At 30.4% G+C, this 15,466-nt stretch overlaps 2 protein-coding genes across 3 annotated transcripts; both read left to right on the plus strand.

Moving 5' to 3' along the window:
• The first annotated feature begins 5,574 nt into the window (after positions 1 to 5,574).
• On the plus strand, positions 5,575 to 9,256 carry TAT7 (Tyrosine transaminase family protein). The gene is made up of 7 exons (XM_039043902.2): positions 5,575 to 6,065; positions 7,215 to 7,554; positions 7,689 to 7,907; positions 8,036 to 8,095; positions 8,554 to 8,709; positions 8,794 to 8,887; positions 9,007 to 9,256. Exons 1-7 carry the CDS (start codon positions 5,689 to 5,691, stop codon positions 9,123 to 9,125), a joined length of 1,365 nt encoding a protein of 454 aa, XP_038899830.1. The 5' UTR covers positions 5,575 to 5,688; the 3' UTR covers positions 9,126 to 9,256.
• A 2,052-nt stretch (positions 9,257 to 11,308) lies between these two features.
• Positions 11,309 to 14,946, plus strand: LOC120087338 (D-amino-acid transaminase, chloroplastic-like). 2 transcript variants are annotated; one of them, XM_039044324.2, is made up of 5 exons: positions 11,309 to 11,768; positions 11,910 to 11,968; positions 13,542 to 13,717; positions 13,837 to 14,510; positions 14,600 to 14,946. In XM_039044324.2, the coding sequence occupies exons 1-5, from the start codon at positions 11,732 to 11,734 to the stop codon at positions 14,698 to 14,700; spliced, it is 1,047 nt and encodes a 348-aa protein (XP_038900252.1). In that variant the 5' UTR covers positions 11,309 to 11,731; the 3' UTR covers positions 14,701 to 14,946. The 2 variants fall into 2 exon arrangements, with proteins under 2 accessions (XP_038900252.1, XP_038900251.1); XM_039044323.2 differs by having other exon boundaries at positions 11,371 to 11,629.
• Positions 14,947 to 15,466: the final 520 nt, after the last annotated feature.

Genomic DNA, 15,466 nt, shown 5'->3' on the forward strand with positions numbered 1-15,466 from the left:
GGAAATCGGGCCTTCAAAATGCCAAAACAACGTTCAATGACATTCCGTAGTGAAGAATGTCGATAGTTAAATATTTATTCTTACCTCGAGGGCGATGCCTCATCTCTCTAAAATCTCATAAATGATATATTTGACTGTGAAATGGTACTAAAAATTCAAACATATTTGAATATCCCGAATCGACAAGATAGCCTAAGAGACTCTTGCTATTATTTTTACCACTCTTCAAATCAGCAAAAATTAAAAACTAACACATCAACCCACTTTAAATTGTTTGTTTTCCAAAACCATTTCGATTTTTTTATATATAAAAAAGGAAATATAACAACATGTTAGATGATGAAAAAAATTATTTTGGTCCTGAGTTTGAGGTCTAATTTCTATTTAGTCTTTTGGTTTTAAAAAATTGCTCATTTAGTCCTTAAACTTTTAATTGGTTTCAATTTAGTTCTTAAGTTTCAAAATGTTGTAATTTTACCTTTGACATTTGAGTTGTGTCTGAATTTAATCATTAGATTTCAAGATTTTACATTAGCTTCAATTTTTCATTAAATACCCACTTTCAAACATTGACGTCAATGTCTATTAATTAATCTAAAATAATTATGAAATAAAGTTTTAAAAACAATGAAAAATAGTGAAACTTAATTAATTATAATTCATTTAATTATATTAAATTTATTAACATACATTAACACTAAAGACGAAAAATAAGCATTTAGTGAAAAATTGAAATTAAAAATGTAAATCTTGAAATTTATGGACCAAATTCAAATAAAATTCAAATATCAAAGGTAAAATTGCAACATTTTGAAACCTAAGAACTAAATTGAAACCAAACTCAAAACTTAAATGATTAAATGTGTAACATTTTAAAATCTAAAGTCTGAATGAAAATGAGATCCAAACTTAGGATTAAATCACGAATCACGAATTGAATGCATTATTAAATGCATTTTCCTTTTAATCATCATTAAATCACGAATCGAAGGATGATTAAGATGCCAATTAAAATGGACCATTATTAAACAACAATAAATTCCTAAGTCCTTCTTTTTTTAGGATTGTTTGGTTGGAGAGTTTTCGTGGGAATTGGCATAGGTATCAAATTTTCATGATTGTTTCATAGTTTTCAACTTTTTACTTGGAAATAAGCTATTCTCAAGTATCTCATTTCCCACAAATAAGAGTTTTCTATTCCTTCCAAATCTGTGAGTTTTTTCTTTTTCCCTTCCTATTTATTGTTCATTTTACATATAATTTTACTTTGAATATAGTTAATTAATTAATTAATATTAATTTAATAAAAATAATAAAAATATTTATTTTAATAAATCAATAATAATCTATTAAAATATTTACTTAACTTATTTTTATAATAAAAATTTATTAAATGAATGGAATTATTTTTTTTTACATAAATTATTAATTTATTAGTCAACACTATCTTAAATATATTTAATTAGTAAACTAGGATTAGTTAAATTTAGTTAGTATTAAACTTCATTTTTTTCAATAATAATAATAATTTATTACTTTATTGTTTTTTTTAATAATCAAGTGATTAATGTTGAGATTAATTTTAATTTAATCATTCATTATGAATATATAATCATGACTGATTATTTATAAGAATTGAATTATTTATTGTGATTAATTTTTATTACTCCATTCATTATTAACATATCATATTTACAAAATACTTTTTAGTATTCTTTATTAATATATCATATTTTCATTTCATTTTCTTCCCTTTTTATATAATATATTATCTATTAAAATATATATTTTTATATTATTTAATTAAAATTAAAATTACTAATGTTGAACTTAATTAATAATAAAAATGATTAAGTATTATATTATAATTAGTATGATGTTCATTAAATGCATTAATTAGTTAATTTTAATTACAAATTACCGAGTATTCAAATATTCATGATTAAAATTATTATTGATTCGTAATTAACTTTTTATTGATATATTAAATATTTTTTATCTTTAAATTATTAATCTATTATAATTATTATAAGATTTTCATGTTTAATTACATAATTAAACGACACAAATTTTATTCATAAAATTCTGATAGCATTCTCATACACCACCAAACAAAGTCATTTTTAATTCCTAGACATCTTATTCCCAGACATCTTTTATTCCTAAAAATCTATAAAACCTTAAACCAAATGATGCCTTAAGGGTTTCTTTTTCTTATTAACAAAGTTATAATAACTAATAAGCACTTAGTATTATGAATGAATCCAGATTTGATGGAATAAACCAAATTAAAGATAGAGAAAGAAAATAGTAGATAAGTGAATCTAGAACCAAATAAGTCTAAGTGTCAACTAATCATTAGTTTAAACAAATCTTATCATAACTTAAGTAGAATAATAAAATATCATCTTTATCACATTCTTAAGAAGAAAAGTTAAATTCCAATAATCCTTTCTATAAATATATTTATTATTATAACTCCATAGAAAGTACTTGAACTTCATCTAGTTAGAAGAACCTCCCGACTTATTTTCCATTCTACAATTTTTTATCTTTAACTTTGGCGTCGTCTTCTCTTTCTTCGAAATTCAAATTTATCCTATCACGTGAAGGTTAGAGTTTTTTTTTCTTTTCTTTTTTCCCTCTAGATTTTGTAATCAACATACATAATTTTTATGTTTTTTTATCCATAATTTAAATTTGAAAAGTTAAAATACATAATTATATTAAATGAAGATAAAAACATTTAGTAATATAGTATGTGATGTTATAAATCCAATTCAAAATTTTTTAATTAAAATATATATTATATAATGTATTGTAAATTAAATAAGTTAAGTTTCAAGTCTGGTCCCTATGGTTCTAATAGTTAAAAATTAGTCTATATGATTTTAAACTTTTAAATTTAGTTCCTATAGTTTGGCATAACTTCATATGTAGTTCCTTTAGTTTGTTAATCTTTCTTAAATATCCCTACATATGGACTATTATTATAATATAAATCGCAAGACCTAAATTTTAACTTACTCTAAATTATGGGGATTAGAATTTTAATCTTTCTATAAATTATATAATATTACAAAACAATAACGGTGTAATTTCTTTAACATAATACATGTTCAAAATAAATTAATAATAATTTATTGTCAACTAATATTTATTGGATAATCATAATTAGTTTACAATTATTTAAATTATAATTCAATTTTGAATTTTCCTACTAAACACATATGTGAAAACATGAAATATAATAATATTTTTATTTAATCCCTTGTTTTCAAATTTATATCTTAACATTTTTTGAAAGTACCAAGATAAAAATTAAATATTTAAAAATATAGTGATCAAAATGGTAATTTTCTTTAAAAAAATTTTAATCAAAAAATGGTAAAACACTTGTGTTGTTGGTAAAACACTCGTTTTTCTTTTTCTTTTTTTTCCTTTTTTAATAAAGCAATTTTATAAATGCTAAATTATTATAGTCGCTTTAGAATCAAATTTTGGATAATCAACACTTTCAAGTGGTTCTAAACCAATTTTGATTAGTTCAAATGATGTTTTTTTATTTATAACCAAACACCCTATTAAAAAAAAAAATTGATCTTGACATTTAAAATTACTTACAAAAATTAATCTAAACAAACCTTTTATTTATGTTCAAAGAAATGTAGGATTGGAAAGATTTAATCATCTATCCTCCTCTTGAAAGACATGCATTTAAATCAGTGGAATTATATTCGATAAAATTATTATTCAAGTATGCTCTTTAAAAAGGGTTTTTTTCTATTATTCTTGTTCTTGTTATCTTTTAATTTTTAATTTTTAATATTTTGTTTTTGAGGAAAAGAGAAGAGTGACCTTAGTTTAAATATTCTTTTGGTTATTTAAGAAAAATAAATGTTGAAATCGGAGTGATCATTGTTAACAGTTTTTTTTTTTCTTTTTTTTTAGTATTATTATCATTAATTAGTTTTATTAATTAGCCTCTCGAGATAATTTGTTATAAACAATGCATTCTCATGTTTTTTTCTTTTTTCAAAATTTGACATATATAATATTGTTAAATAATCAAACATGATATAATTAAAATAAAAATCAACTTAAATATAGCTTATTTGTTTGTTCTAAAACTAAACGCAGCTCAAAAAAAAAAAAAAAATAGAGTGAAAATCTCAAACTAGTAGTAAAACTTGGCAATACAAAATTGACATGTATTATTTTTCATTAAATCCTCGTACCCATCCCTCATTTATCATACTAAAAAAATTACTTGTATTAATATTTTCTCAAAGAAATAAATACTTGAACCAATAAATTGACTGTAATACTATATTCTTAAAAAAAAAAAACTCCTAAATTTATTTGCTTTTCTCACAATATGTGAGATGAAATCGAACTTTTGACTTCTAAATAGATAGTATAAGTTCTATACCATCACTTTTACCGGTGATATTGACAATTTTAATTAGTTAATAGATATATAAAATTAGTTAATAGTGTATTCATTTAAATGTGATAAAGAAAGGTTGTCCAATTCATTCCATTGTATGTTTACAAAAACAACACGTCACCGTCTTTTTAAAGTTACAAATTTTATTGCACAATATTTATATTTTAAATATAAAATTTAATCTCTATATTTTAAATAAAATTAAAACAACGTCCAACAATCCCACTTTTTTTTTTTTCCGAAAAATACATCGTTGGAATTGGGTTGAAACACCAAGTAGCTCGAGATTCAGGGTTGTTGCAATAGCCGAACATGAGGAAAATATCAGTTATACCGATATGGACAAGATCATTTTTTTAGCAATGGGTATACTCAATGAATTCCATTCGTTATATATCAACGTTTTAATAATACTATTTGAAAGGTTTAAAAACATATAGTAAAATACTAAGGGAATGTTTGGAGCAAGAAGTTAGTTATTATAGTTGGATTTTAATAGTTTGTGTTTGGGTATAAATTATATTAGTTTGGGTTATAATAGCATGTTTTTGAGATGTAAACTATTTAGTTTGAGAAGAAAATGGTAAACATTGTAGCAAAGAATAACAAAAATGATAAATGTAAAATAGTAAAAATTGTAATAAATAGTAAATACGGTAACAAATTGGGGTTTTGAAATAGTGTTTATGGTAGTTAATTGAGGGTTCTGAAATAGTACATACGGTAACAAGAGGTGGTTATTATAATCATATGATAATATTTGCCCCAAATACCCTTTAAGATAGAATAAGTGAAGGAAAGAGCGTACTACTTCTAAAACACTTCTTATAGAAGTGAATAACTACTAACTTTCGAGATAATAATTGATATCTTAGTTATCACCTAAGTTCAAATTTGCAAAATTTTAACAACCTTATCCTTTCTAAAAGAGATTAATTACTTTTTTTTGGACACGTAGGATCAAGGATGATAGAATTTGAATTAGTTATTAGTTTTATAAAGTTTCAAAAAAAATAAATTACTTAAAATGTTTTTTTAATTTAATATTTTACTAATTTTGTTATGTAATTATCTCGTCGTCAAAATATGAAAAGAAAAAAAAGGCAAAATTGAAAATTTAGTGTAACAGAGGAATCCCACAATGCCCTCAATTTTGTTCACATGCAGAAGAAAGAAGAAGAGGACGAAGAAGAAGAGAGAGAAGCCGCAGCTTCAAATCCAACGTGTGGTCTCTGTGCATGGAATTCATTCACATTTCACTCAACCCTTTTTCCCAAATTCTGAAATTACTCCAAATTTTCGTCTATAAAAGAACTTCCCCAATTTCTTTTTACCAATACCCAGAAATCAATCAATCGATAATAATGGAGATTGGAGCTGTGAATCCTGAAATGGACACAGCTTCAACTATCACCATTAAAGGAATTCTCAGCCTCCTTGTTCAGAATGTCGATGAGAACAATGGCAGAAGGTTGATTTCACTCGGCATGGGTGACCCTTCTGCTTATTCTTGTTTTCATACTACCCGCATCGCTCAAGACGCCGTTGTTGATTCTCTTGAATCTGAGAAGTTCAATGGCTATGCTCCCACTGCTGGTCTCCCCCAAACTAGAAGGTTCAATTTCTAATTCAATTTCTATTTCTATTTCGATTTCGATTTCGATTTCGATTTCAATTTGAATTTATCCCCTGTTTTTGCCTTTTTTATTTGGGGGTTTGGAGTTGAAAATGGTTTCATGATTCAATGAATGCATGTATGAATTTTGTTCTGAATTTCTGAATTTGGTTTCGTTCTTCATTGTTTTGAATTCGAATATTCTTGGCTTATTCGTAGCAGTCTGATTCTGACCTTTTTTTTGGCTATTGTTTCTCATTTGTCCTCTTGTCATTGATTCTAGCCAACCAATGTAGAAGATTCTTTCCTATTTTTTCTTGCTTTTAGTTGCTTCAGTTACTGGGTATTTCTAATTCTTTCTACACGAATTAGATGCTGGATTGAGTTGCTCTTTTGCAAGCCTTTTAGGAGGAGACCAACTTTTGCCTCTTGCATCAGTATGGTGACTGTTCATCTGGGTTTCTATAGTTAAGATGTTTCACAACGAGTTTTAATATGTTTACTTCATCCAAGCTTGTATCATATTCATAGTAAGTACCAACCAATTAGAGGGTCAGACTCAGAGGCAATGTTTTTTTTTAGTACAAAGACTTCTTCTCTTCAAGTCACATCACATGGCTTCCAATTTATCATCAATTTCGATCCCTTGTTATATTTCCTTTTTCATCAGTTGGAGTTTTTGAAGTACTTCCTGGCATATCTTTTCCTATAATTTTCATTACTTATTCAGAAGCTGCCCTGTAACTTTCCAATGCAATTCTTTAGAAGAAACCATAGTAAAGCTAGAGAATGATCTGAACCAGCGATCTCACCTTATTTGAAACAGTTGATCACCATTTTCTCTCCGTATAAGGGACTTTCTTCGCTCTAGAAATGTTGTGATTTGAATTGTAATACTTGATGAAACAAGCTGCATGATTAAGTTTGTAATGAATATGTGTAGGTACTTTCCAATTCACTTTGTACTGAATATCTAACTAAAATGCATCAATTTTTGAACTGGGTCAGCTAAACAACCTACATGAATTGAAATCTATATCTATGGCGTAATCATAACTACTCATGTTTTGGGTAATCAATGACATGTAGCATCACATTAAGGTTGCAGTCTTCTTTTCTGATTTCTGTGTTTAAATTTCCCTTGAACAGATCGATTGCTGAATATTTATCTCGAGATCTTCCATATAAGTTGACATCTGATGACGTTTTTATTACGTCTGGATGCACACAAGCGATTGACGTTGCTTTGGCGATGCTTGCTCGCCCTGGTGCAAATATACTGCTTCCAAGGCCTGGTTTCCCAATCTATGAACTTTGTTCTGCATTTCGGAATCTTGAAGTGCGGCACTTTAATCTGCTTCCTGAACAAGGCTGGGAGGTCGATCTTGATGCCATTGAAACCCTTGCAGATAAGAACACTGTTGCCTTGGTTATTATCAATCCAGGGAATCCATGTGGAAATGTGTACAGCTATCAGCATCTGAAGAAGGTTGGTAATGTAGAATATATATAACCTCAAGAACTCAAGTATACTGTACCTACAAGAGTTTTGCTTTTGTTTTGTTTTCATTTTTTTTGACAGACAGAGTATCTGTATAATGTTTTTGGTTGATTGCCTTTCAGATTGCAGAAACTGCAGAAAAGCTTGGAATCCTTGTAATTGCTGATGAGGTTTACGGGCATCTTGCTTTTGGAAGTCGACCTTTTGTGCCGATGGGAGTCTTTGGATCAACTGTTCCTGTTCTCACCCTTGGATCTCTTTCAAAGAGATGGATAGTACCAGGATGGCGACTTGGTTGGTTTGTGACTAGCGATCCTTCTGGCACATTCAGAAAACCCAAGGTTCCTCCACCTCCCTCACCCGCGACTTGATTGCTAAATTGGAAATTTAATTAAATTAGCCGCACAACAAGTGACAAGCCTGTTTGCGTCATCTAAGGCTTATTGAACTATACCGTCTTTTCATGCAGGTTAACGAGCGAATCAAGAAGTATTTTGATATATTAGGTGGCCCTGCAACATTCATCCAGGTTCTCATCTTATAATTTTGTGTATTTTCAAATGCTGGCTGCTTTGCTTTTCTTTTGGGATCTGAGTTGCATCCGAACAAAATAAATTTCTCCTTTCATACAAGCCCGAACATATGGAGATGTTAGTCATATCAAAATTGATATAGAGACAAACACTAGGTTCTGGTAGATGCAGATGGTGATAAGATTCTGGCTATAGTAACTAAGATCATCAAAATATCAACTAACGACTCAAACTCGAAACTCAAATCTAGCTTTGTATGTATTACTGTTAGCACTAGATTCTGGTAGATGCAGATGGTGATAAGATTCTGGCTATAGTAACTAAGATCATCAAAATATCAACTAACGACTGAAACCCAAAACTCAAATCTAGCTTTGTATGTATTACTGTTAGCAAAGTTCCAAGTTGCAAGCTTCTTCTCATGCAATTTCTGCATGGTGTTTTGTTGTATCAGGCTGCAGTACCTCACATCCTTGAGTCAACCGATGAGGTTTTCTTCAAGAAAACAATTAATATTCTGAAGCAAAACTCCGAAATATGTTGCAGAAAGATCAAGGAAATCCCTTGCATTACATGCACACACAGACCAGAAGGGTCAATGGCTATGATGGTAATGAAAGAAACCACTAAATTAAGTACACAAAAAACTTATGAAATACCATGTTGCTTATTGGCCTATGGTTCAATAATGTAGGTAAGATTGAACATTGATCTTCTTGAAGATATCAGTGATGATATTGATTTTTGCTTCAAGCTTGCCAAAGAGGAATCACTCATCATTCTTCCAGGTAAGAACCCAAAAAAACCAATGCTTTTGATGACACTTCCAAATGTTATTTCAACACTGAGTTTGTTCAACTGTACAATACACACAACTGAAATTCAACAAATCGTGCTGTGGTTTCAGGAACGGCTGTAGGGCTGAAGAACTGGCTCCGGGTTACTTTTGCAGTTGATCCGTCCTTTCTCGAAGAAGCACTTGGGAGGCTTAAATCTTTTTGTCAAAGGCATACACTTATGATGTAAAGAAGTTGAGCAGCCAGTGATGCAAATGAAACAATAGGTGGAGTTTCATAAATTAACAGATAGTGAATGATTGTTGTAAGAGAAACTTCTTTTTACAAATAAATGGAAATCCCAGCAACTCCTTCCATGTACTGATGTAGCAATAAGTTCAAAGGAATTCATTGCTTTCTGAAATGATTGTAGGACATGAGAAATATATGGTCACGGTATCAGTTAGAGTACTGCCAAATGTACAAAATTATTGAAGTAGGGAAAGAACAGTGAGATTGAGTACCATGGAGATGGAGATGTGCCCCCCAACCCACTCACCAAAATAATCTTTTTTCCCCATTTTGGTATTGTACTTCTGAAACAATTTTGGTTAAGTTGAGAGTGTTCAGACCAAAATAAATTAAAGTTAAATGTAAAACGACCAAAATAAATATTTTAGGAATATATATGGACCAATATAAGCTAAAATTGAAAGTATATTGACCAAAGTAATATTCAAACCATCTAAAATGAGAATCATGTTGTATATTTGATAGAGATCGACTATTATGTTTAAGGACACAATGTAACATTAATAATCACATAAAAATGTACTATAGTTTATGCTGCCTAAAATGTTAAAAATCATTTTTAGTTTACTTTTTTTAGTTCTCAAAATTTGGTTTAGTTTTTTAAACCATTGATGAAAAGTAGATAACAAATGATGAAATTTGGAGGTGGAAATAATATTTATTGGCTTGATTTTCAAAAACAAAAGGGTTACCAAATGAGGTCATAATTTTTTAACTTTAGTTTGTAAGATGTAGGGTGTATTTGGATTACATTTTCAAGTGTTTAATTTTAAAAATAAGTCACATAAATAAAGTTTTTTACAACACTCAAAATAGCTTTTGAAGTGTATTTTAATTAGTTTTTAAATAAAAATGAGTTTTTTAAAAACCATTTGTTCCCTTAAATCAATCCAAACGGGCCCTTAGTACTTCTAAATATAGTCCTTGTACTTTCAAATTTGTAATAAAATAAATTTTTGTACTTAAACAATTTAATAGGAGTGTAGATGGGTTGGGTTGGGTTGGGTTGGGTTTTTTTTTTTTTTTTTACCAATCTGAAAATTCGGGTGAGTCAAGTTGGCAACCAAAATGACCCAAACATGGTCTCCAACCCAACCCTTGGGTTGAGTTGGGTTGGTTTGTCAGGTTATTAATATTTTTTTCTTCTTAATTTAAAATACTTAAATTTATCTATAACACATATTTAGTAACTAAAATTTTCATAGAATTAAATTCTTACATACTAAATATCTATAATATATATTACAAACTTTATATAAAAACAAATATTTTTTAAAGAAAAACATAAATAATTCACAAATTCATCCCTTCTAAATGAAATATAAATGTATTTTATTTATATATATGTAACTCGGATTGAGTTGGGTCAATCCAAATCTTTTTTCTATTTAACCTTAGACCCAACCCAACCCAGGAAAAATAGAAAAAATTCAACCAAATTCAATGCAAAAACCAAACTAACCCAACCCAACCTTTATAGTTTGGGTTGGGTAGACCGAGTTATTCAAGTTGTCGGATCATTTGAACACCCGTATAATTTAGTGTATGAAAAATACTATTAAGAGATTTGATGAAATTTCTTATACATGTATATTGTTAAATTGGTTAAGAGCCAAATTTGTTATAAATTATAAAAATAAGTCGTTACATAACCAAATTAGCAATTAAGTTAATCAAAGTTTTCACGAATATCAAAGTTTAAAGACTAAATTATTATAAATTGGAAAGTACAGGAATTGTGTCGTTACAAACGACTAAATTGTTATTTTCTAAAATTTAAAAACTAAATTATTACAAATTTGAAGGTAGAAAACTGAATAGTTATAAATCAAAAGTTAGAGACTAAATCATTATTTTTACGAAAATTAATTGACTAAAAGCCATAAAAACCTTGCCAAAAATGTAATAAATTCATTATCAATAATTTAAAAATATCAAATTCGAGTTGGGTCTTGGATTACACCATTTCATGGTCGGGTCAACCCGACTCGAATATATATATAAATAAAGTTAAAAAAACAGTCAAATTAAAAGAAAAAAATAGAACCGATTACTCAACCCAATCCAATCCCAACTATGCACACCCTATCAAATATATATTATTGACCCGAGGTTAATCCCGACGCCAGCCCACGTATTGAAATGAAATAAAATAAAATAAAGGCCAACCGCCGGCCTGTTGCTCATGTGAAAAGTTAATATGTATGTTCAGTGGTGTATTCCTGTTCCTACTCCTTTTGCCACGAAGCTTTGGCCAAAGAATGCTCCGTTTTATACAAGTTTTTTTCCCAAAAGACAAACAGAATAAAGGGGAATTCAATCTCTCTCAATCCTCCAAATACTTATCGACAAACTTTCAGACAGTCAATCCCAAAACGATTCTTTCTTTTCACAAATATCCATTTGAATACGATCTGAAACCGGCAAATTACAATCGAAGTGGTTAGTTTTTATGTTTCTTTATTGATCTCTACGCCCTTTATGTTGGCCGCTTTTCATGCTTCTGCACTGCACGTTCTGTAAATTTTCTTTGCGTTCTGTTCAATGGAGGCTTTGAACTCTCCTTCTAATGAAACTCAAGGTGGGGTTTTCTTTCTCTTTTTTTTTTTTTTTTCCCTTTTTTTTCAAGTGGGGTTTGAGATTTTTGTGGGTTTCCTCCCCCCCTTTCTGGTCTTTTTTTGTTGTTAATATGATTGTTTCTGTTTGTGTAATGATGCATTAGCGATTGGAAATGGAAGTGAAACTGACTTGAAGGTTCATGTGTTCTCATCTTCTTTCGAGGTAAGTTCTTGAAATCCTATGTTTGATTGATCATTTTTGCCCCTTACATGTTTGTATTGTATGTTTTTCATTTGGCATGGAGAAAGTTTGAGATAGATAGAAGAGGCTGTGAGGTACTGAATCAACTTACTATTAAAGGATTGGATTATGGTTTCGTTAAATTTATCCTCTATATGGTTAAACTTCCATGCTTCGAGTCTTAGGACCTGTTGGAACCTGTTTGAGTTTAAAAAAAGTGTGATAGTACCCAAATGAGTTGAAGTATAAATTATATCAAAACTACAAGATAAATTAAATGTTTGGAGGTACTTGAACCCTCCTCTTGAGAAATCTCTTGAGTCTTAATTCACTGACCAAAATAATTCTTCCTTTCTCCTTTTCCACTCTCCTAAAAGCACGGACACTTTAGTTTGACTAACGTGTTCGTGTCCAATATTTGGACACTCCGACACTTGTTGGACACGTATCGGATACTTATTAGTGCAATAGATGTGTTAGACACTAGTTGTACAAAGTCAAAATAGGACCAATATTTGGTAGGCATGCATCAAACACTTCTTACATATTCTAAGTCAACATATATATGACAAATAATAAAATTTGAGAGCAAAATACATCAAACTAATTTTTAAGCATAGAAATGAATAAAATAACTTTGAATTTCCTTCTTGGTTCATGATGATATATATTTTACAATATGTATGTTTTAATAAACGTGCCATTACCGTGTCTCTGACTTGAATTTTTAAAAAATGATGTGTCGCCATATCAGTGTCGTATTGCATCTGTGGTTCATATCCGTATTCGTGCTTCTTAGCCACTCTCTTTATATATAGCCAAATAGATATCAAAGTATTTTTAAGCTTTTAGAAAGTCATTTCAAATAGGTCTTAAGCTAGTTTAGCTTATTCAATAGTAGGGTTGCAGGTTTGAAATTGATTGAACTCAGTTAGTTTGATTTGTTTGAATTTTGAACTGGGATTATCCTCACCTGTTGGTTTGGTCATCTTAAGTATATTACCAAAATCTAATTGGTCTGCTCGGTCTGAATAGATTTCGTAGTTTGGTGCACCAGTTTTGGTCGCTCAGGCAGTTTGGTTTTTCATAAGAATTGACTTGTCTTTCTTTTTCCCTCAATGTTGATGTATTTTTACCAAAAGTTTCTGGATTGGTTGTTGAAGGTGAGAAACATTATTCTATGAGATTATGTAGGAGACGTTTTTCTAGAGAAGGAGCTGAGTAATTTGTTGAGTTTTCTAATGGGTTTTGTAAAGTATCTCTTAAATCATTGATTGACTTAAAAGCTTAAGTTGTTAAGGTAAATTTAATTATATATCTAACATTCACCCTCACTTGTGGGTTTGAAATATGAAGAAGACCCATTAAGTGAAAATCAATATTAATTGGGGAGGAAACAATGTTGTAGAGGCTTGAACATAGGACCTCCCTGGACCACCTACTTTAATACCATCTTAAATCACCGATTGACCCAAAAGCTGATGGGTGAAGGTAGATTTAATTATATATGTAACAGTATCATTGATGCAATTATTTTGCTTTTCCTTTCAAACAGTTGCTTGAAAAACTTCACCAGAAATGGAGTTTGGTCAAGAAGAAACCATATCCAGCAATGTATTCCAGCATTTTTGGTGGAATTATTACAGATCCAGCTATGATGGTGATTCCTATTGATGACCACATGGTTCATCGAGGCCACGGTGTGTTCGACACGGCCATTATTTTAAACGGGTTGGTACATGGGAATACTTCATCAAATTTATTTCACTTCCTCAAAATTTCTCAAGCTGCTGAACTGTTACTTCCTTACCAACTTTATTTGTTTAAGGCTTCGTTTTGGTTTCTAACAGACATTTGTATGAGTTGGATGCCCACCTCGACCGCTTCCTAAGATCGGCTTCAAAAGCAAAGATCTCTTCTCCCTTCCCGCGGTCAATTCTTCGAAGCATTCTTATCCAATTGACAGCAGTTTCACAGCTCAAGAAAGGCACTTTAAGATACTGGTTAAGTGCAGGGCCTGGAGATTTCTTGCTCACGCCTGCTGTAAATGCGAAATCTGCATTCTATGCAGTAGCCATTGACGATGACTTCTCTCAATGCAAAGAAGGGGTTAAAGCGATAACAACCACAGTCCCGATGAAGACGCCTCAGTTTGCAACAATGAAGAATGTGAACTACCTACCAAATGTACTAGCCAAATTGGAAGCTGAAGAGAAAGGGGCATTTGCTTCCATCTGGGTTGATGAAGAAGGCTATATTGCAGAAGGTCCAAATGTGAATGTCGCATTTATAACCAATGAAAAGGAGCTTATCTTTCCTTCTTTCGACAAGGTTCTCTCTGGGTGCACTGCACTCCGACTTCTTAAGATAGCTCCAAAGTTGGTCGAGGACGGGAAGCTGAAGAGTGTAGGAACTGCAAACCTTACAGTTAAGGAAGCCAAAGGCGCTGCCGAAATGATGTTTGTAGGAAGCACACTTCCGCTACTGCCAATCATCTCATGGGATGGAGAACCTATTGGAGATGGTAACATCTATTATCTGATCGAAACTTCTGCTAAAGCGATAATGAATTAAGTGTTCTTAATAAGCAATTCCATTGATTCTCTGCTACAGGAAGTGTTGGAGAACTGACGATGGCGCTATCGGATCTGCTTTGGGACGATATGGTCTCAGGTCCTGAAACAGAGAGAATACCAGTTCCATATACACAGTGAAGCCCCCATAGAATCAAAGGATGTCAAAGGCAATGCTATCATTTGAAAATGAACATCCACCTGATTCTTACTGTTGCCTTTTTCCTTGACCATCTTTGCTTTCTCTGAACATGAATAAAAGGAAAATATCCTATTGGACATGTTCTAATAGCGATTGTTTTTCGGTTTTACTGTGTATATTCATCGATTGTTTGTAACTCGATGCTTGTATCAATGGAAAACACCAATGTGCAATATTCGAGCTGAGCTATGCTTCGAAGCTGAAGACGTGTTCAACTTTGCATTGATCCATATTATTATCGGCTAAATTATCTTTTGCATTAGGAATAAACTCAGTTTGTGTTTTTAGATTTTTCAAAGATTTTGGAAGAGCTTACAACATTTGTTCTTGTGTTCTTCTATGTGGACACTGAGAAGATGAGAGACTATTCTTAACAGAGGCTATGAAACTTGAGGTTTAATCAATAAATTTAATCTGAACTTATTATTTAGTTTTTTTACTATAATCTTTTTAAAAGGAAAATGTCCTCTCACTACCTTCTGTTTTGTTAGTAAAAAAAATTGGTTGAAGTTTTACATTTATATTCGGAACATGACATGCTTGTCAATTTACACTCTAGAATCTAAACAAATAGTTCCTATGATTTGCTAAAAGTCTAAAACCTTCCCAAATAGTCACTAATTAGGAACTATTTATGGAGATTTGAAATTCAATCTTAAAAATATTTAATCATAAAGTTTTTTTTGGGTAATTGACAAAAATAAC

This window comes from Benincasa hispida, chromosome 9 (assembly GCF_027475165.1).
Source record: "Benincasa hispida cultivar pf3 chromosome 9, pf3_genome.v1.1, whole genome shotgun sequence".
NCBI lineage: Eukaryota > Viridiplantae > Streptophyta > Magnoliopsida > Cucurbitales > Cucurbitaceae > Benincasa > Benincasa hispida.

Bases quoted from the DNA above. Each gene is read 5' to 3' on its own strand.
- TAT7 (XM_039043902.2), top strand. From the start codon at position 5,689: ATGGAATTCATTCACATTTCACTCAACCCTTTTTCCCAAATTCTGAAA. The intron at 7,908-8,035 runs GTTCCTCCACCT...CTTTTCATGCAG, and splicing joins GCACATTCAGAAAACCCAAG to GTTAACGAGCGAATCAAGAA. The intron at 8,710-8,793 runs GTAATGAAAGAA...TCAATAATGTAG, and splicing joins AAGGGTCAATGGCTATGATG to GTAAGATTGAACATTGATCT.
- LOC120087338 (XM_039044323.2), top strand. From the start codon at position 11,392: ATGTTCAGTGGTGTATTCCTGTTCCTACTCCTTTTGCCACGAAGCTTT. The intron at 11,630-11,909 runs GTTAGTTTTTAT...ATGATGCATTAG, and splicing joins GGCAAATTACAATCGAAGTG to CGATTGGAAATGGAAGTGAA. The intron at 13,718-13,836 runs GTTGGTACATGG...GGTTTCTAACAG, and splicing joins ACGGCCATTATTTTAAACGG to ACATTTGTATGAGTTGGATG.